This window comes from Lichenostomus cassidix, chromosome 1Aa (genome assembly GCF_008360975.1).
Source record: "Lichenostomus cassidix isolate B80296 chromosome 1Aa, HeHo_3.0, whole genome shotgun sequence".
NCBI classification, from domain to species: domain Eukaryota; kingdom Metazoa; phylum Chordata; class Aves; order Passeriformes; family Meliphagidae; genus Lichenostomus; species Lichenostomus cassidix.
The window spans coordinates 36,327,563-36,348,456 of record NC_139480.1 but is presented as its reverse complement, the minus strand read 5'-3'; the positions used below and the strand labels follow the sequence as shown (position 1 = coordinate 36,348,456).

General features: G+C 42.0%; 1 protein-coding gene across 4 annotated transcripts in view; it reads left to right on the top strand.

Annotated features, from left to right (window-relative positions):
• The first annotated feature begins 3,156 nt into the window (after window positions 1-3,156).
• The window catches only part of NAP1L1 (nucleosome assembly protein 1 like 1), a 29,847-nt gene continuing 12,109 nt past the window's right edge, over window positions 3,157-20,894 (top strand). Inside the window, exons 1-5 of one of the 4 annotated variants that reach the window (XM_085045232.1) lie at window positions 3,187-3,307; window positions 9,765-9,885; window positions 17,503-17,537; window positions 18,253-18,341; window positions 20,557-20,659. In XM_085045232.1, the coding sequence (XP_084901358.1) occupies window positions 9,859-9,885; window positions 17,503-17,537; window positions 18,253-18,341; window positions 20,557-20,659 (254 nt within the window). In that variant the 5' untranslated portion in view covers window positions 3,187-3,307; window positions 9,765-9,858. Of the gene's footprint in view, window positions 3,308-4,093; window positions 4,117-9,764; window positions 9,886-17,502; window positions 17,538-18,252; window positions 18,342-20,556; window positions 20,660-20,894 lie in introns of those variants that run through there. The other 3 variants (XM_085045231.1, XM_085045233.1, XM_085045242.1) reach the window with 3 other exon arrangements.

Below are 20,894 nucleotides of genomic sequence, written 5' to 3'. Positions count from 1 at the left end.
GAATTACCTGCCATAGTGGGGGTCTTGATCCAAAGAAAGCATACTAAGCTCCTTGAGCAACGTATTTTTCCAAGCCAAGGCACTGCTGCTTTTGCTTGGCTGTAGCCTGAACACAGCTCAGGCACACTGGATGCTGTGCATAGCAAGACTGAGCCTGGATCACAGGGCCAAACTCATTTGTTGCAACAGGCTCTTACAGAAATACTGGTTTGGCCTCCTGCAACAGCATCAGTGCTTGACCTTCTTCAGGGCCCTCCACGGACAAACCCAGGGCTGTGCTTCGTCCCTGAGTGCTCCCCAGGCTTCTGCCTGGAGACAGCCCCTGCCTGAGCTGCCCTGCACAGCCAGCGACTGAGTCAGTGATGCAACCTCTGGGAGGAAGGACTCAGAAGAGAGCATCACTGATAAGTGCTATGCACTGAGGGGGAGGTCAGATTCCCTGGTATTGTATATCTCCATGAGTAAGAAACTCAACTAGCATGTGAGTGACCCAGTTCAAACTCTTCTGCTGACTTGGAGCAGCAATTTGACCTCAAGTCACTGTCCCCAGAAGACATATCCCAGCTTCCATGCCATAGGGCAGTTCTCCCAGTGTCTCTTATCAAAATTCTTTGTCCCATCTAGGAGAAAATGGTGTGTCTCTTTGCATTTAGTGACCACACTTGAACATTTCTTCACACACATGTTCTGAGTCTTTTAAAAAAGCTTCAAGATATAAGATTAAAAAACCCCCCCATGTTTACAAGGAAAATATATCTGTCAATATATGAGGCATTCTCAGGTGATTTTATTGCCATTATTCAAAAAACTGTGATAGTTTGATGTTCTGTGCAATTCCAAGGCAGTACTTCAACTATCCAGAGAGACCGAAACTACAAGTTACAGAGCATGCTCATGGGAAATACACAAAAAGCAAAGAAAAATATATTAGCCATTAGAACCCAAGTCTAACTAAAGTTTCTTTATATAATTTTAATGACTGTACAAATGCCAGGATAAATTGAATGATTTGACAGCAAAACAACTCAAACTATAAAGCTTGCGTGTGCATACAATTCAGGTATTGTGAGAAAAAGCTTGTCTTTTCCTCTTTCTGTACATCTGTGATGGCAGGTGCCAAGTGGAAGCAGGAGCTGTGTCCTTATATCCTGTCACTTTGCCCTTTCTAGCTGTTCACAGAAACTGCTTCTCATTGAAAAATGTTTCCATAAGTGTTGCTCTTCAAAAACTGCTAAAAGAGAAGTTGCAGATTAGGACTTTGGTTTTATTTTGTCTTATGAGAAATGGATGACTGACTTGACTAATTCAACCTCCCTCAAAAGACATTTCTGAATTCTGGATGAAAAGGCATTTTCCTCCAGCCTAGAGGCACGTTTCCAGCTTAGACATGCTTAGATCTGTTCCCAGTCCTTACCTGTGGCTGCTGACTACCTCACATTCCCTACTCCACACTGCTGGCTTCTGCACATCTCATTTCTTCTGTATCCCTTCCTAGGGATCACAGGGTGTCACCTCAGGGTTCTGCATGTCACGAGGTGGTAGATTTCAGAAAGATAACCAAGGCGGGCCACTGCCTTGTGAATCACTTGTTTACAGTCGATTGCCACTTTAGCTGATTGAATAAAGGGAACGCCTGCAATAGCATATAATAATATGCTGCAATAATAGCAATCGACTGCTCATTTTTACCAAATGCCTTCTGTACATCTCTGCCCTCTCCATGTTCCCAAGCACCAGACACCTCAGATAAACAAGACCTTAGTATCCAGTACAATTTTAAAAGGGTTGCAAGCGGGCTACAGGTACTTTAATTTTAGAATCATGTGGCATCTCCATCCCGGTTTCTCCCTATCGCTTGCACTGTGCTGGGCAACCCTTGTCCTGGACTCTTCTTTTTCCTCCTTACAGCTTTGTGGTTTCTAGCTATTTAAAACTGCACGATATAAAGAAGCCCACCTTTCAAAATTCGGTGTGCTGGGGAATAGGGCATCCTTAAGTTCACTCCATAAACTTCTGTCTGGCAGATGGGATTTCTTTACCACAAAGACATCTGCTTTTGGGAGCCGAGATTTTACTGCCAAACACTGGAACAAAGCTGGTGTGCCACCATACAGAATAGAAACCTTTATATGTTCCTTGTTCTTAATATAGAATGTGTTGCAGATACTTGGCAAATCCACCACTTTTTCTTCTTTTGCTTTCTGTTGTCATTTCCTTTATTTAAATAGATACATTTAGACTGCAGATTGCTTTGGACAAGTAGACGAAAGAATTTGGTAAATTCCAAAGAATACACATTAAGTATTTGGCAATATATCCTCAGCAAACAGCTCTTATGCCATCACACCATGTGTCTGGCCATCCCAGCTAATTGCATTTCAAATCATTGGCTCATTCCAGCCAAGGGGAGCTAAAAGTCTCAAAGACATTTATATTTCTGTAAGTTTAGTGTAGATCACAGATGTCCTCTCCAAGTGTGCTCCATGCTATTACTCAAGACCATGAGCATGGGAGAGAAACCCCAAGAAGGAAAAAGTTTAAGGAACAGCTTTATTTGGAGCTTGCAATCAGGCATGAGAGGCATTTGTAGGAAACCAAGTCTCTGGCAGGCAAGCACAGCAAGTCAAACTGGGAGGGTTGAAGCTGTTGCTGCCTCTGGCTGTGCACCCCAGCCAAGGCAGAAATGGTCGAAACTCTGATAAAAGAGCTTTTGAACCACCACGGTGCTCAGCTTGGTCTTTCAAGGTAAGCTAGTACTGACTGTGGTTTTGTGGTACCTGTGGCCTGTGTGAATAGAGTTTACGTGCCCGAGTAACTTCTATTTACGCTCAGGCGCCCTCAGAACCCCCGCGCTGGGGCTGAAGGCAGCACCGAAGCGGCCGGGGCAGCATCGCACCCCGACGGGCGGGCGGCTCCGCCCTCGCCGCGCTGGTGCCGGGCAGCACCTGGCGGGCTGGCTGGCGGGGTGCCCCGCGCCGAGGCGCACCTGCCCCGGGGCCGCGGGCGGGCGGAACGCGAGGGGCACACGGCCCGGGGCGACACGGGGTGACACCGGGCGGCTCCGCGCGCGCCGCCGCTCGGGCCCAACCGCCTCGGCCAACGGCCGGCGCGCGCTCCCGGGGCGGGCGGGCGGCGCGAGGGCGCGCGCACGCGTTGCCATGAGACGCGGGCGGCGGGGGAGGGGGGTTACGTGGTGACGTTAATTCTATATGAGCGCGAGCGGCGGGAGCGCGGGTCCTTTCACCGCCGGCCGCGCGGCGCCTCCGCCTCGCTGCTCCTGAGTCACCGCCGCCCGCGGGCCGCGCAGGTACCGACGGAGCGCGGCCGCCGCAGCCGCCCGGGGCTGGGGGTACGGGGGGCGGGCGGGGGGCGCTGGGTCCCCGTTCCCGCTCGGGGAGGCCGCGGGTGCCGGCCCGGCCTAGCGGGGCCCCGCGGCTGGCGGGGCGCGGGGGGCCGGCGGTGCCCGTGCCACACCGAGTTCCACCCCCCACCCCTCCGCGCGGCTCGCGGGGCGGCGGCGTAGCCGCTCGTCCCTGGGCCCGCGGCGGGCAGCGCTGCTCGCCGCCTCCCGCGCGTCCCTCCGCCGCGCCCCGCGGAGCGCCCGGGCCGGGCTAGGCCGGGGCCCGTGGCGCGGCCGGCGCCGGGGGGAGGCGGGTCGGTCCCGCAACACGTGGGCGCCGAGCGGGACCGCGCCCGGCGCGGCCGGGGAGCGGGAGGGCGGCGGGGCCGGAAAGCGGCGCGGGGAGGAGCGGGTGAGCGTGTCCGGCCGGCCGCGGGGACGGCGCGGGAGGGGCTCGGTGCCGGCCCGGCGCGGGGCCCGCGCGGTGTGTGCGCACATGGCGGAGCGGGAGCGGCGGATGGCAGCGCGCCGTGGCCTTGTGCCGCCTCCCGCGCCTTGTTCCCGCTCCCGTGTGGAGCCGCGGCGCGGCTGTGCTGTGCTGTGCTGCTGGCAGGGGGACCCAGAGATTCAGCCAGGGGACGGGCAACTCCCGCGTCCTGCCTCAGGATAGAGCGGTGCTCGGGAGTTCAACATGTCGCTCCTCCGGGTGCCTGCTAGCTGGTATCGCGCTAAATTAGCCTTATCAAGGAAGGCTGAGAAACGACCTGGAACGTTTGGTAACTACAAGTGGCACTATTATCTTGTGTTCAGCGTTCATCTAGATCTATCTGCGTATAAAACACACTCTATTCAACTCCATATTGGATGTTTAGGGGGCCTCGTGAGGCTTTCAATATTTATTAAAGAAACTTACCTCACTTGCTTGCCGAAAAAATCCAAACCTTTTTTCAAGTGACTGATATAGTACTAATACGGCAGCACCTTCCACAGTTTATCTCCAAGCTCACTCTAGTTTCATCTGTGTTTGAAGCCCTGTTGAGATACACTTAACATTTGATGTTCTTACTCATTTGTGGAGGGTAAGAGAAGTGGGCACAGTTTCAGCAAGGTATGACAGATACTCTCCTCTGCTCAGCCTCTCTTGGGATTTTAACATCTGCTGGTAGATGCTACATTAATCAGGCAGGAGACAGTGCCTGATAATTTTAATTACAGTCATGAAATGAAACTTGAGAGAAGAGCTAAAGCCTAAGGCTGTGAACGGCTGTAGGTAGCTTTTTGACAAAAATGTTAGTAGCTTTTTTGGAGCCCTCCTGCTTGTGCCCATTTTACAATGGTATTCTTTAAAGAATGAGGAAAGCACTGTACTTTAAATGAAGCAGGCTGAGCGGCTTCCAGTCTCTTGTAAATCCAGAAATTATATTAATCCTGAGGGGAAGATACAATTCAAAATCTACATTTATGGAAATTTAAGTGACTTGCATGCTTCTGTACCAGGCAAAAGTTGAGGCCTCTGAGGCTTTGGTCACCTGAAACATTGATGTAAGTGCTTCGAACAGGCTATTGATACCTGAGCTTATGTGTGTGTGTCCCACTTAGTCCTGTGAGAGAGATACATACTAGCTGTCTTACTGCCTTTCACTTTTTCTGTGTTTTGTGGCAAGTCTTGGGTATCAGGTACTCTCGTTTATGAGGACAGAGTGTTGTAGAGTGTTGGTCCTGTGTGCAGGTGGTAGATTGGTGTTTTTTAGAGCTCCTGTTCTTTCTCTGACTTGGACGAGACTAGGAAGTGAGTGTTGGAAGCACCCAGAAGTACTGTGCTGCATCTGTGCCACCAGGCCAGTGTTGCAAGAAGTGCCAAAAGTGCCAGATCTGCTGCAGCACTGTGTGTTTACATACAGCACAGTAATGCTCCTGCCATCCTTGTTTATCATCTAGCTCCTGCCTCACTAAGAAGCTCGTCCTGGAAGCAGGTGGGGAACTTGTTAAGGTGACCTGCTTACGGAGCACCCTGGAAATGGGTGGTTTGTTTTCTTCTTAGCTTTAAGCATGTGTGCACAAGTGAAACCGAAACCAAGGCACTGTGGGCATGGTGTTGCAAACCTTTATTGACAGAGTTTTCACAACGCTGAGTGAGACCTGGATCTTCCAGGCTGAGGCCATGTCCTGTAATACAGAACTCCAGGTCTATGAGGAAACTTTGGCTTATGCTGTACATTTGATAAACTGTTTATTCACTAGGCTCCTCAAAGTTGAAACAATTGTAATATGAAGAGCTTGACTCATCATGGCAAAAATTCTATTCCTTCAGGGAGTAAAATAGCTTGAGGAAATGAATTTCAATAGTGAAAAATCTTAGGGGGGGAATAAGACAAGAATTTTCTATTTTGTGTCTTGGTTCAGTCCTTTGGTGAAAGCCAGTTTATTCCAGTAGAACAACGGGTATAGTGAACATGTCTCTGGTATCTTCACCTTTTTGGTAATGTAGCTGTAACCCAGTTCATCTTCAGGTTCTTGTGAAACAGCTGCGATATGACTTATCTCAAACTAAGGATCTGATTCTTATTAAGAAAACTTCAGGAATTGGACAGGTTACAGAAAATGGAGATGCAGGTGTTCTTTCAATGCGTGTTTGTTTTTCTGCACTTGTATACACATTCAGTGGAACTTCAGCTTTGTGATTTCCCATGAACTGAGAGTGCTTTGGTATTTGTGAGGTACTAACAGCCATTTACACTGAAGATAGTACTTTGCAGACAGAAACAAGACTTTTTAATGCTGGTTTTTAGTACAGCTGAGGAGTGTTCTCAACTGGTCTGGACAACTGCGTTCCACTGAGCTTTTCCTTAGGGAAGCAGCTAGTAACTAATAGAGTGGAACTTCACAGTACAAATCATGTCTAATCAAAGGAATGGTTGTGATGATGGCTTTAATGCTTATAGGGCAGTTTTCATTTGTAAATTACTTAGCATTCAAAAGTGATTATAATTAAAGCTAATTCAGTCTAGCTGATTCTCACTCAGCTCAGAGGTTAGTGCATTTCCTCATCACCTAACATTGTTAATCTGGAGAGTAGGTCTGGTGTCATAATATATTTGTCTAGAAAACCAGACATGCCTGGAAGGCATCACAGAAGTTGCTTGGGGATTCATTTGATGACCTTCTGAAAAATTAAGCTATTTAGCAGCCATGTATAAAGGCTTTGAGGGTTTCCTACACTAAATGGTTCTATGATTTTGTGAATCAGCAAAGTTAATGCAGAAGAAAAAAATAAATCTTAATGTGCCACTGATGTAGCCTTGTGTATTTAGTCATAACTTTTGACCTCAAGTTTTCAGGAGGGATTCACATATTGCAGATTAAAACTTCAGTTTCATTTAAAAAAACCCCAACTTTGCAAATTTACCTTTGATACTCTAGGGTTACTTAAAAATAGAAATAATTTAAAATATGAAGTAACTTACATTCTCCCAAAAGATTAATCTTTTAAAAGAATTTGCATCATCTGCTTAAATGAACACATCATCTGCATCTTTAACTGCTTGTCAAAGGTTAAACTGCAGGTCTTTCCTAGAGGGAAAGCTGTTTAGATTTTAGTACTGAGAAACAGAGATGCATTTGGGGGCTAAGTATGTGCTTAAATGTACATCTACACAGACATGACTTGCAATGGTGATGTCTCAGTTTAAAGCTTAACTTGCCATAATGAATAGACAGTTTGCATATCTACTGTTTCACTTGGTCTTTGAGGACTTTAGAACAAAGTGCTATCAGTTTATCCTTAGTAGGTTTGTATGTTCAAAAGGTGAAAGCAAATTTTAGAAATAAAAATTTTGGGTTTTGGATGTACTTTGAAGCTTTGAAGCATTCAATTGATGATTTTAGATTTATTCCTTAAAAAACTGTCACTACTACCACCCAGACACAACAAACAAAATAAAAAACATAAGAGATCCTAGAATTAGCCAAGTGTTGGAGATTCTTGTTAAGAGATTTGACTAAGTGGGTGCCTGAAATCTGGAATGGACAAACCGCTAGACTTCTAAGACCCAGGTTAGAATCATAAATGCTTGTTATCTTGTCTGACCATCTGAACTGTAATTAGTTTAGTCCACTACTTTATTTAGATATTATTTAATATGCAGTGTTTCAAAGAAAGGAGGGGCAGTTCTTTCAGATTTCTTGTGGGATGACTTGCTTATGATAGAAAGTGTTGGTTTAGTTCTGGCCCTACTTAAAAACCTGACAGGCATTGAAAGGTCAAGTTGGGGAACACAGGGAGGGTACATGAAAAAAAACACCAATTGTTTACGTTGAAACCAAGTTTGAATCTGGTCTTTTTGAACTTTGTGTTAATGTAGGTATTTTTGTCATTTCTTGTTGCTCTCCTCTCAAATAATATAAAATGTGAACTGCTTCTTTTGCTCAGGTATTCATGTTGCTAGTCCCGTAACTGAGCTAGTCCCGTAACCCTCTCTTCAGTGTTGAGCAGTGAATACAGTATTTTCATTAAGGATACATTACAGAAGTGCACAACGATGATATTTTGTATTGTGCGCTTTAGTCACCAAGCGTTCATTTCAGACCTTGCCACTTCTGCATGTTGAGTAGAAGTGTTTATTGGACTGCTTGTCATGATATATGTGTCTTTACACAGCAGTTTTTTGACCTTTTGAATTCTGAATTAGTTTGAATTGCACCTTTTGTTACTTTAGATTTCAATACTATTTATTTTGCCTCACTTGGGTCCCCCTTTTAAGCAGTTCTTAATTCTGTGATACCACAGTTTTGGAAATTACTCATCTTGACTTTGACTGTTTAAGTATGAGCTGGTATAGGTCTTTATGGTGTTTCTTGTGTGTGCAAGGTAGCCTCATCAGAAACATGCTTGTTATGTTTGAACTGGTGAGGTCTTCGTGATGCAGCCTCTTAATTCTTTTACCACCATCTTCAGTGTTTTGGGGATATCACATACTTCTGTATTGGTGCCAAAAGGGCGATTGAGTGAAATTCACAAGAGAATGTTTGAAGATAACTTGGTAAACAATGATCAAGTTCCATGGTTCAAGTTCTCTATAGCACTAGTACATGTTTACAATTGCTTTTTAAACTGCACCTGTATTCATTTGAAAGTGACCGGCTGAAACCCTCACCATGCACCTTCTTCTGTTGGGTCTTAACTGCCAGTTGTAACATCTCACCCCAGCAGCCTCCAAAATGTGCTAAAATTGTGGTTGTGTTCCTATTTTAGTGCACGCTAGCTTGTTACTTGAAAACTGGGTGTTTTAAAGTTGGTAGTTTAGTACTGGTTTGGCTTCCATGGAAAAAATACTGAATGGAAGCTAACAAAGAAGTTGTTAAATATATTTTGAGAATTTCAGTGGCTTCTTGGTTAGTGAATGAATTGAAAATTGCTTTCATCAGATGCTCTAGCAAAAAACGTACTTCTGAATCCTGTACACATTTTTCAGTGTTTTTTAACTTTCTTTTCACATAAGGGTGCTTAGATGTTTTTGGAGTCAAATTGGATAAAAACTTTAATGTTGCAGTGCGAGTTTTGCAGATAGCAACATAATTGCCAATATGGTTGTGTATCATTATGTGGTGATCTAGGTAGCCAGCTAATGCTCTCCTTCCCATTGTTTGATGTTGTGGCATGCACAAGTTGTTTTGTTGTTCTTTTTTTAAACTGTTAGAGTGCACCCTGCTACCTGAAGAGGTTTGTTAAAACAAAAGTTTTTATTACTTTGCCACTTTTTAACAAACTGAATACCTGTAACAACATGATCTGTATCAAGAAATATGCTCATAGGAAATTTTAAATATTCTTTATACTTTTTATATAAAGACTTTGATGTCAATCCTCTAGGATGCCTGCTGTTTTTCCCATTATCACTGATGGAAAGTAAAACCTCTAAAAAGCTATACTGAGTAGTTTGTTTTAAGAAAATTAAAGTCCTTGTTAATTTTTTCCAGATTTGAATTTAAACTTGTTACTTTTCAGTAACAAAAGATTGTTCTAAATAGAAATTGTTAAGTTTTCTGCTACAGAATCTTGGCATCCAGAACAAAGGCAACATTGTGTGTTAATTACTCTATTTTTAGAACATGATCAGGGAGCTCAGGTCAGTAGCATAGACAAGCATGCAGATATAATTTAGTCCTGATTTTAAATTGTAATTTCATAGGTTATTCTTGGTATGGAAGCTCTTTTCTGCAGAAAGAGTAAACAGGCACTATCTAAAATGCAGTAAAATGCTACAAAGATAGGAGTTCAGTATTTGTTGATTGAATCCTCATTTCCTGATTGAAAAATTATTTAAGGGGAAAGCTTGGAATAGGTTTCCACATGAATGAGAACAAATCCTGCAGTTACTAAAAACTGAGTTACTTATATATATTATTCCTCTCTTTTGTTTTGCAGAATTTGACTTTTTCCCATTAAGTAACTGGCATTCTCATGCAAGTGTAGAGCATGTTAAAATTGAACTGTGGAAAATGTGTTTTCATGCTGTAACATGTATATATGTATTGTGCTGAGGCCTGTAAGTACTGCAGTGAAATAGTTGCATTGGCAAATGGCTGAAGTTGATACCTTTACCTCAGGAGTTATTAGGAAGTGTAGAAAAAATACCACTTGAAGGGGAGAGAGCAGACAGTTTCAATGATTTGTGTTGTGTTACTTGGTTCAGCATTATCATGTTTTAGTGGTTTTTTGTTCTCTATAGCCAGATTCTAAATTTTGCTGTATTACCATAAGCTGAGATACAGCAGTAGAGTTTTACAGTAACTTCAAACTCTCTGAACCCTTTTCATGAGTTATGACAAAAGGTACTTGCCTGTGACAGCCTCTGTCTCTTGACCCTGCTGTTACTCATGTGACTGGAGGTCTAACACTGTACAAAGAAATGCTTAGAACTTATTTTAACTTTACAGTCATTCAGACATTACTGATGAAAGGGAGGGGATATGGGGGTATGCATGACTAAGGAGAACTACAGTAAGCTTTTCCAGCAGGTTTGGTTTTATCTGACTGGAAGATGGTTATAAGAGAAACTGGGTGTTCCTTTATGAAGGGAATGTATCTCACATGGTGATATGAGTGCTTCCCATCTTGGATATTTAGGCACATGCACATAGCTAGAAGTTCTGAGTGTGTTTTGTGAAAGGCTGCTTCTCCTCTGAATTTCTTACTCTTTTCTGCTTGGTCAGGAGACTTTACTTCAGCTTCTGCTGAAGATTCCCATATATTGCCATGCCAGTTAGCATTTCTGCTGTTAACTGCATGTTCTTTGCACATAGTGGAAGAGTTGGTGCTTGCACAATGAATTTTGTCCAAATGAAGGGATTTCAGTTACTGCAGGGGTCCAGTGTCACCTTCTTGTTACTGCATTGAGGAACCTGGGTTCCTTGCTTCCATTGACCATGAGCTCCTTAGTCTTTTTACCCAGAACTTCATAGCTTTTTATTAGTACTGTCTTCTTTGTTATATCGTACTCTTGTTTTCTGTGCTTGTATTTTGGCAAACAGTTATAATTATCTACTCTAGATTTCAAAATTTAAATAAATTTTGTCAGCTTTTGTTTTGCATTAACAGTTAGAAATCTTTTGTTAACAGAATAACTTTGAGACATTAATAAAGGAATTGTCCCTGGAGAGTTCAGTGGCTGATAATGTCTTTCATCAAATGGATGTGGTATCTTGATGTTCTAGCACTGCACAACTCTACTCATTTAATTGAGATTGATTTTTTTTTTTTGTTTACCTCCAGCTCTCCTAAGAAGGCATATTTTTTTCCCTAAGATGAATGATATAATCTGTTTGTAACACGTTGTTTATCTGCCATGTTAATCACAAAAGTGTAGAATTGTTTAGGTTGAAAAAGGCCTCTCCTCTAAGACTCAGTCCAGCTGTTTACCCACCACTGCTGTGTTCACTGCTAAACCATATCCCCAGGTGCCACATCTACACATTTTTTGAACACTTCCAGGGATGGTGATTGCAGCGCTTCCCTAGGCTGTTTGTTTCAATGCCTGACAACCCTTTCAGTGAGGAAAGTTTTCCTAATATCCAATCTAAACATGCCATGGCATAACTTGAGGCCATTTCCCCTCATCCTGTCTCTTGTTAACCTGGGAGAAGAGACCACTCCCCACCAAGCTACAGCCTCCTCTTGGGTAGTAGTAGAAAGCAATGAGGTCTCCCCTCAGGATAGGAATAAATAAAATATCCCCTTGTTTCATGACCAGTTTTCACGCTTGTCGTAATGGATGCATGAATTTGATCTCACAGGTATAAAGGAAACACTTGGTCCTCTGCTTTATTTATTCCCTTTTGAAATGGCATTTTTAACCTGATGCATTATTCAAGTGCTTCTCTTTGAAGAGGAGCTAAATGTTCTCCTAGTTACTACTGAACTGTACGATCTGTTCTCTCATAACAATTTTCCTACCTGGTGATTGCTAGTTAGCTTCTACTAACAGTTTGGAATGACTGTGTTTTTTTTTTGGTTGTAGTACCAAGACATTTGAAGTGTGAAACTCTATACCATGTACTGTGCACTTTTGAAGCAGTTCACGTAGTTCTCATGGTTCTTTAGGTTGGAAAAGACCTTTAAGATCACTATGCAGAGCATCTGAGCACTTAAAAGTTACTAACCTCTCTTAGCAGTTCTGAGCAAACTACCCCAGACAATTATTTTGAATATCTTCAGTCAAAGAGTGTTTTCTAATGGATCTCTGCACTATTTTAATTTTTGTGTTCTGTATTTAATGATGATTATGTAAGGAGAAATCTTACAAGTTGTCCTGAAATTCTAGGCAAGAACATCAGTTTGAAGTAACTTCTAGTGAATCTATTGCTCTTGAGTTTCCCAGGCTTTAGCGAGAGTTGAACTTGGCTGATATGATGTCATTCGTCTGGCACCTTTGGTTTCTGCACACGTTGCATGTAGTTTACCAGACTTAATCCTGATTTTTTTTTTTTAATACAACTAGCTGTCCACCACTTTGTTACCTTACATTGCAGCTTCTGAGTTCCACATAGGGCTCATTTGTTTTAGGTATTTTCTGTTAATGTATTGCTTTCAGATGTCCAAGGCTTGCCAGAGACAGGAAGAGGCTGATACGCTGTTCTGTGGACAATCTGACTTGTATTTGTAGTGCTCTGAATTACTGACTACTGAGAAAATCAGTTTGAGCAAAAGGATAGGTTTCCTTTAAAAATGTAACTTAGCAAGGCTTGGCTGTAGTTTGGGTCTGATAGCCTCCAAAAGCCCATTTGTAACTCTTGAACAACTTGAAAAATTTATTTTAATTGCTATTCCAAGATAATTGTGTGAGCAATTTGTCTAGAGAAGGAGAAGAGGTGTTTCTTGAAAGGGAGGGTACGGCTACTGTTTGTGGCATGGTATGCTCAGAGATGCTGAACAGCTGAGATGTGTTGTCAGCCTGCCAGACTTAGGGCTTGTGCAAAAAAGCTGTTGTTTTGCTGGAGGAACTGTGTCTCAGGAATGTCTTGCTGCCTCAGCTGACTTCTAGTTCACCTCGCTGTGACCTGTCTTCCTGAGGGCGAGCGGATGTCCGGGTAATCTAATAGTGGTGTGCTTACTTGGGACACTTAAAGCTGATCTGGAAAAGAAAAGGCTTCTCACCAAAGCCTGTGTCCTAGCTGTAACGTGGCTGGTGCCTCTGTGCAAACTGAGATTAGTTTCTGTGTTGGATATAGGAGGAACTGGAAGTGCTGAACGCTTAGAGTTTGCATTACTGTCTTCTCTTGTGCAAAGTCACTTAGTGAAGAAACAGAAACCCTTGAAAACTAAAAGCTCACTAATGGCTAACTTGAGGATGAACACATGAACATTCTGCATGTATTGAACTCCATTTCTTGAAAGTTGAAAGACACAACAGATTAACAAAATCAAGTGTCCTTTAAGCCTAATGACAATAGCAAATTGTTACACTGTTTCAGTAAGATTTAAATTTTAGGGGGGTTTTTGCTAACTTTTAGTGATTCTGCAGGATGCTCAAAATTGGGTAAAACAGGCTGTTTTAAGACTTCTGACCTTTCCATTTTGATAAAGAACATGCTTTCTTGTGATGGCAGGCAGGCTTAAGGTACCTATATGAAAGAGGTTTTAAATTTGACCCATTAGGAAGCATGCATTGTAGCTTGCTTTTCTGTACTTTTGCTTTCTTATTGTAGCACAAACTTCCTACACATTCTCTTTCAAACCCTGGAAAGATAAGATAACTTTCTTTTCCTCTGCATATTTTTACAATGAGCAGCACAACATTGTAAGTGAAGCCTGTGGGCACTTCCGTATTTGACCATAATGCAGTCTACTGCATTCAAACAGCTAGTGGCTGTAGCTGTTCAAGTAACAGGGAAATAAAATATTTTACTAATAAGGTTTTTTGCATGCTGGATTTGTGCAGGGATGTAGACTACCCTTTATCTGTGCTCATAAACTTCTTCTTGCAGTCAGGAGGCCTAGATTCCAAGCAGTATCTTAGTCCAAAACAATCACCTAGACACTGAGGCTTGAAGTAATACACCAGGTGTAGCCAGGTTTGTTATAATTCTGCATTGACAACTGGTGAGCTGGTATCTCCCTGGGACTACTTCAGGGACTGGTGCCAGTAAGTGGTTCTTGTTGCTCACATGCCAGGGTGCAGCTGATGTTTACAAATCTAAGTGCACCTATGAAAGAACTAGGAAGGATAGTTGTGTCTTATGGAAAGTGGAGTGATACGAGTACTATATTTAAATACTTAATGTTGGGGAGATACTGCAAAATAAATACTGCAGTGGTGTATTCTAATGTTATTGGTTGTGGCATATATTGTATTTGAGACTCTGAAGACTAGACCAGGACATTGAACTGGGCATTGCACAAAGATAGTGGAGGTTGCTTGCTCTTAAGGAATGCTCTTAGGGAATTTTCTCAGTGCTTTTCTGCTTCTACAGTTTGTGTTTTTGTTTCTGCTTGGTTTTTTTTTAACCAGTAGAACTGTGTTTGCAGAGAATCTTATGGTTGTTTAAGTAAATGACAGTAAACAAACTGTGATGCAGCTACATCCCTTCCATGCTAGTGGGTTGCACAGATTAGCCTAAATGTCTGCCAGCGTAGTTTTCTTGGCAGTGCCTTGTAGTCTACTTACTCAAGAACAGTTGTCTAGAGCTGGCAGATAATTGTCATGACAGACACTAGTATCTCCTCAGTTTGCAGAAGAACTCTTCCAACTGTATACATTCTGATATTGAGTTGTATAAAAAGTGGAGGGAAGATTAAAGGATGGGACATGAAAAAGACTGATGCAAGGAGAATAGGAAAAATGGGATGAGAGAAACGCACTAGAGGGAGGCTCTGAAGTTGACAGGTGGTTGATACAGTCTATTTTAATTTCAAAAAAAACCTTTGAAGAATGTTATTCAAAGTCTTTGAGTAAACTGGGTCATAATTTGAAAACATACAGTGCTTGCACGGATTGTTTAAGAGCCAGAAAGCAAAGGGTGATAACTGCCCATTGCAATGAGGAGAGAGAGGCAGATACTGGAGTCCCACAGGGTTTTATAATGAGATGAATGCCTTCAGCATGGTCAGAAGCGATCTTGGAAAGAGGATGAACAGTGAAAGGATGGATGAAAGTTGCTGATGACAAGTAGTGGTTCAGAGGGTGAAAACAAGGGCCCACTGAGGAATTCAGGAACACAAGACTGCTGGTGAAACTTCTGCCACTGTTGTCTAGTGTAGAAAAATCTTAGTTCTGATCTCTGAGCTGAGTATTGCAACCCAAACTTGAGTGATATCATCAGCTTACCTGCATGGTTTTGAGGAAAACGAGGACTAGCTTCTGAAATAGAAGTTTGTTATAACATTGTCAAATACCTGCACTTCTGAGCTAGTGTGTTTTTTCTGAAAGGGATTGAAAGCTAGAAGGGTTTCTGGGGGAAACACTTATGACCTTATGATGTCATTGCTTTTTTCCAAGGCATTGGCTAATGGCCTTTGTTGAAATGGGATGGATGCTTCTTAAAGTTTTAGGCATCATTAGTTCATAGCCAATCTTGTCTTCATTTAGGAAAAAAAATGTTTAAATGAACTGTAGAAGTCATTCTCTTTCAGAAAACCTATCTAAGGTGTTCCAGCTGCTGTTTCATTTGCCCACTGTCTTGGAGAGACCACAGGGTTTGTGCTGCCGTTGATCACACCTTTGCTGAAAGAACTGCCTTCCAATTTATGGAAATTGAAGCTTTATTTGATAGGGAGAACAGAGAGAGGAGATACTGGTCTCTGCAAGGAGTATCACTGTGTTGCATTTGCAGAAAAATATATGAAAGGCAGGTGAGCTGTGCATCTTGGGTTCTTTTGCACTGTGATACCATCAGTCACCTTGAAATGGTCCCGGCATTAAAAACAAGTTAAGAGGAAGTGTGTAAGGAAAAAATTGTATGTTTTGCATGGATACAATATTCTGTAAGTCAAAAATAATGCTTATCGTTATGTCGTTCAAGAAAAGCAGGGACCTGTATATGAGAGTTGTAATTGTAGTATGCTTTCAGCTTCTGTAGGTCTTCAGTCCATGCTATTTTTGAGAATGGTATTCAGAGGAGAGTCTTTGTTATATGGACAGCCTGCATCCATGTGTAAAACTGAAATCACAAGACAGGGAAATGCAATCTAAATAAAATGAGGCAAGAATATTGCTGTAATTCCTCTTGCCAAATTGTTTGATGTACTTTGGTTTATAGCAGTGCTGCCATTCTATTTAGTAGCTAATACTGTGTTATTTTTCTGAAATAGATGGACAAGTACTTGGTTCTCTAGTTTTTCTGCATATTAGGGACTTGAATCTTTTTGATTACATTCTAGATCTTTAATTGGCACTGCAAAGTTGAGGACATCAGATACTTTCTTTCCATGTAATTGTTGGGAAGTAGTTGTGACACAAAAAAAAGGTTTAGATTACATTTACATAAAGTGTAGGTGGTTCATTCTAAAGTTTAGATTCAAACATGATTCTTCATATTGGCTGTTATTATCCTGATCTTACTGGGATTGTGTTTTTGTGTTACACTTTTGGCAGATCAAATGTGGTTTTCACTTTTTCTGGAACACATCCCTCTAACACTTTGCTAAAATTCCCATTGGAATGCATTATAAGGAGCTGAAATTCCTAAAGGAAACTTGAATTTGTTTAGCTTACAGGACAGCAGGTCAAATGGAGGTTCTCAAGCATTGGAGTCCATGCTTTCTGGGCCAGTGAATTATTCCTGGTGGTTGGAGCCTCCTGAGTTACTGGCAGATGGCAGGAATGGGACAGTGTTTTCTTGTGTATGGTATTGTCTTTGACTTCAAGTTACCTGAAACATCTTTTTGGTCACTACACTCCCAAGTACTGTTTTGCTGGTAGAAAATGTCATTATTTTATAATATGTTTGAGAACATAGTTGCTTCATGGTATGCAAGACTGACAATAGTCTCAATATGAAATGTCTCTAGTTACTGTGTATGTAATATATTTATGATAATATGGAGGTATTTAAGAAATTTGTGATCATTCAGGACATGGGAGTTAGTAATGTTAAATAGCCTGGCACTTGGCATCAGGTTTTTTTTGTAAAGTGTTGCAATACTGTGGATATTCTGAGGAACTACTTGGATTGGTTTTGTAAAGCTGGGATTAAAAGTCAAGCCACAAAAAGGGATCTTCAGTGGTAAACTGATTTAACTGTAAGTATCTTCTTTCAGCAGTTACATGCTGGAAATGGGTAAAGAGTTACTAGCAGCCTTTTTTCTTCAGTTTTTCTCAGGTTATATTCCAGTTTTATATTAGACAGGACTAGTTTTCAGTCAGTGATATTAGCACAGCCCTAAGGTCCAAAACTCAGCATGGTGTTTTGCTGGTACTTCAGTTTGTGTGAGTAGATCTATAGGTTCTAAACCAGAACAAAGTTTTTCAGTATTTCTGTATGTTTTGATTGAGAGCTTGAGATGTGTCACTCTTCAGACTGTAATATATATTTATCTTGTTCCATAAAACTGTCATGGTTTGTGTTTCTTTGATTATTATGGCATGTGACCATAGAGTTTGTAACTGAAATCTAGTGCTGCTGTTCTCATGTGATTTTTTTTTTGTTTTGTTTTTTTTCCCCCCTAGTGTTTGAAATCTAGCAGAATGGCAGACATAGACAAGTAAGTATAATCTGTAGGTTACTGCGGTTCCGCGTGTGTCCTGTGCTGTATTTCGCATGGCTGGGCTCTCCAGATGCTGGATAGACACGGTCTAGATACTCACCTTACGCACTGTGGCAAGACCTGAGTTTTATAGCATGTGGTAGAAAAGCTTACATTGCTTATGACAAATGGGTTTGTGATCTTAATTGTAAGTAAATCTAAAAGTGGAAGAAGGCACAAGTCAATTTATTATGTTAGTTGGAATTCTGGAGGGGAAAACCAGATAGTAATGCTCGTTCCTATTGTTTCACTCTATGTAGGGTTTTTTTCCTATACTTTGAATGCTCTTACTTTGTGGCATTTGAAGTATAGTTTAGGTGAACCTACCCAGAGTTCTCAAGGCCTGCACATCTTAATGAAGATGATATGTGGAGCTGAAGGAGGCTTTGACTGGTTGATAAGAACAGGAAATGAATTCTATTATAAAATGATACTTTTCTGGAAATACATTCTGGAAAGTTGCTAGTTCTTTAAACCATTCCTAGATTGTCAAATATGAAGCTTCTATGAAGACAAATTCCGCTTTGTTTTGCTATTAAGACTTGTTTGTCATAGATCAAAAGATCCAACAGTTTGCTTCTACCCACATAGTCTCTAGTTTATGTGGCTCTAAGATCATTATAGTATTTTGTAAAATTAACTTCTTGATGCTTTTATTGAATATTTCTAATAGCAAAGAACAGTCTGAACTTGATCAACAGGATATGGAAGATGTTGAAGAAGTAGAAGAAGAGGAAACTGGTGAAGATGCCAACAGCAAAGGTAATGTTGAAACCAAGAGTTTCTAAACATCTGTGTTGGTTTTGCTTGGCCCTGTTTTTGGTAATGGGAGGGGCCACAAAGATGGCTCCTGTGAGAAGCTTCTGCAAGCTTTCACTATGTCCAGCAGAGCCAATCTCTGATGGTTCTGAAGATGATGGACATGCTGCTGGCCAAGGCTGCTCCAGTTAGAGATGTTAGTTATGCCTCTGTGATAACATATTTAAGAAGAAATCAAAGCAGTGGGTGCACGAACGTCTTTTTAGCCAGAGAAGGAGGAGGAGGTGAGAACATGTGAGGGAAAACACCATGGAGAGACAGCAAGGTCAGTGGAGAAGGTGGGGGAGGAGGTGCTCCAGGTGCCAGAGCCGAGAATCCTCTGCCAGCTGTGGTGAGGAACATGGTGAAGCAGGTTGTCCCCTGCAGCCCATGGGGTCCACAGGGATGCAGAGATCCACCCACAGCCCATGGGGAGGAGGTGCCCACGCCAGAGTGGTGGATGCCTGGAGGAGGCTGTGGTGCAGTGAGAGTCCCAGTGGAGGGAGAGGCCTTGCTCCCAGTATGGATCAGCCTGGCTCAGAGGTCTGCACCCCGTGGTTGAGGGGCACATGCCGTGGCAGCTTGGGAGGACTGTCTGCCCGTGGGAGGAGCTCACTTTGCAGCAGGTTCAGGTGTGCTGCTGCTCGTGAGATTTGGACCCACACTGGAGGAGTTCTCAGAGAACTCTCTCCCGTGGGAGGCACCCCATGGCACCACAGGGGAAGGAGTCCTCTCCCTGAGCAGTGGAAGAAGATTGTAGTGATGAGCTGACCAAACCCCCACACCCTGTCGCCCTGGGCTGTTGGTGGGAAGGAAGGAGGGTTTGGGGGCAGGAATGGTATCTTAAGGGCTTATTTTACTTCTCATTTTCCTCCTTTAACTCTGCTAGTGAAAAATCACTTTGTAACTTTAGGGTGAGCCTGTTTTGTCCTTGGAGTGATTTTCTCCCAGTTCCTTATCTCAACTCATGAACCCTTTGTGTGTTAACTTTTTTTCCCCTCGCCTCTGCCCAGCTGTGGCAGGGGAGAGCAGAGAGAGCCGATGTCGAGGGTGCCTGGCATTTGGCCAATGTTCAAACCACGACAACATCTAAGCATCTGTGCTTTCTAGTTAGTGTGATTGAAAGGATTCTACTGCGAAAAACGATAGGAAATGGTAAATCAACTTCAGATGTACAATAGTATTTAAGTTCTGAAGTAAGGACTTCTTTTTTCAAGTTGTGTGATTTTTATTAGTTGTCTGCAGTTACTCATTTTAGTCATGGTTAGTAACAGTTTCAGGCAGCACTGGCCACCTGTATAATTGGAAAAGACAGGATTATTGTGGATATGTGACTAGATTATTTCAAAATTAAAAACAGTTGAAAACTTCACAGATGTGAAGCTTTGGGTATAAAAAATTAATGTGCATATATGTGTGTATCTCTTACTTTTTGATTAGTTGCTTAGTAGTTTGCTGTTGAGTTGTTTGACTGTGAACAGAACAAATCATGCTGTTACCACTCTTAAAATTAATAAATCCTGGTTTTTTCCCCCCTCAACAAAAAACACAAGCATGTATCAAAATACTTGTATTGTCAGTGCTGAACAGTCTTACTCATGTTTTATATTTAAAGTCTGGGGTCACAAATGGAATCTAAAGAGCAGTCAGCCAAAAGAGAAATAACTAATCATCTCTGCAATAAAATTACTTGGACTGCTAATAGTGCCATGTTATGTGATTCCTTGAACAGAATAATAACAGTAAAGTAGAACGTTTTGTTCAAGATGTTATGCTTTGCTAATCTATTGAAATAAGTATTTTCAAAACTGGATTGCAAAATTTTGGGGAACAGATTCGTTAGCTGAAGTAATTAAATGGCTTACAGTAATTAAATGGTAAGTATTCAGCTGTCCCACAGGAACCTAGAGATTAATAATGTGGATTTTCCGTGATTTTCCAGCTATTATAGGTGAGAATCAGAAGAGAAATTACACTCGAGGAATTCTGGAGGGAAATTGGATTTTATAAATCAGAAACAGGTTTCCATAGTAGGGAAACTTGACACAGTTTTAAGCAATTATTTTGCATCTGTAATTCTTGCTTGTCTAATTTTTGATTTTTTTATGTGCAGTTCTTTCTCTCTAGATTAGTCCAAAAGATGAATGTTGCACTTACATAATTTTCTTTTTTAATTTAGCTCGGCAGTTGACTGTGCAGATGATGCAGAATCCTCAGATTCTTGCAGCCCTTCAGGAAAGACTTGATGGTCTGGTAGGAACATCTGCAGGATACGTAGAAAGGTACAGCATTTGTGTAGTGTTACCAGAATGTTATAAATGGTTATTTGGCTTTCTGAACAGTATTGTCTGGCAGTAGTGGTCATAAAACACTGTACTGCTCGGGTAGCAGAAAAGTGAATATAGTCTGTCTGTAGCTCATCTCAGAACTGAAGAGTTTTTGTTTGAGGTTTTATGAAGAAAATGCTAACATTTACAGTGGCTGATCTTTTCCTCTGCAGATACAGTATGGCACACT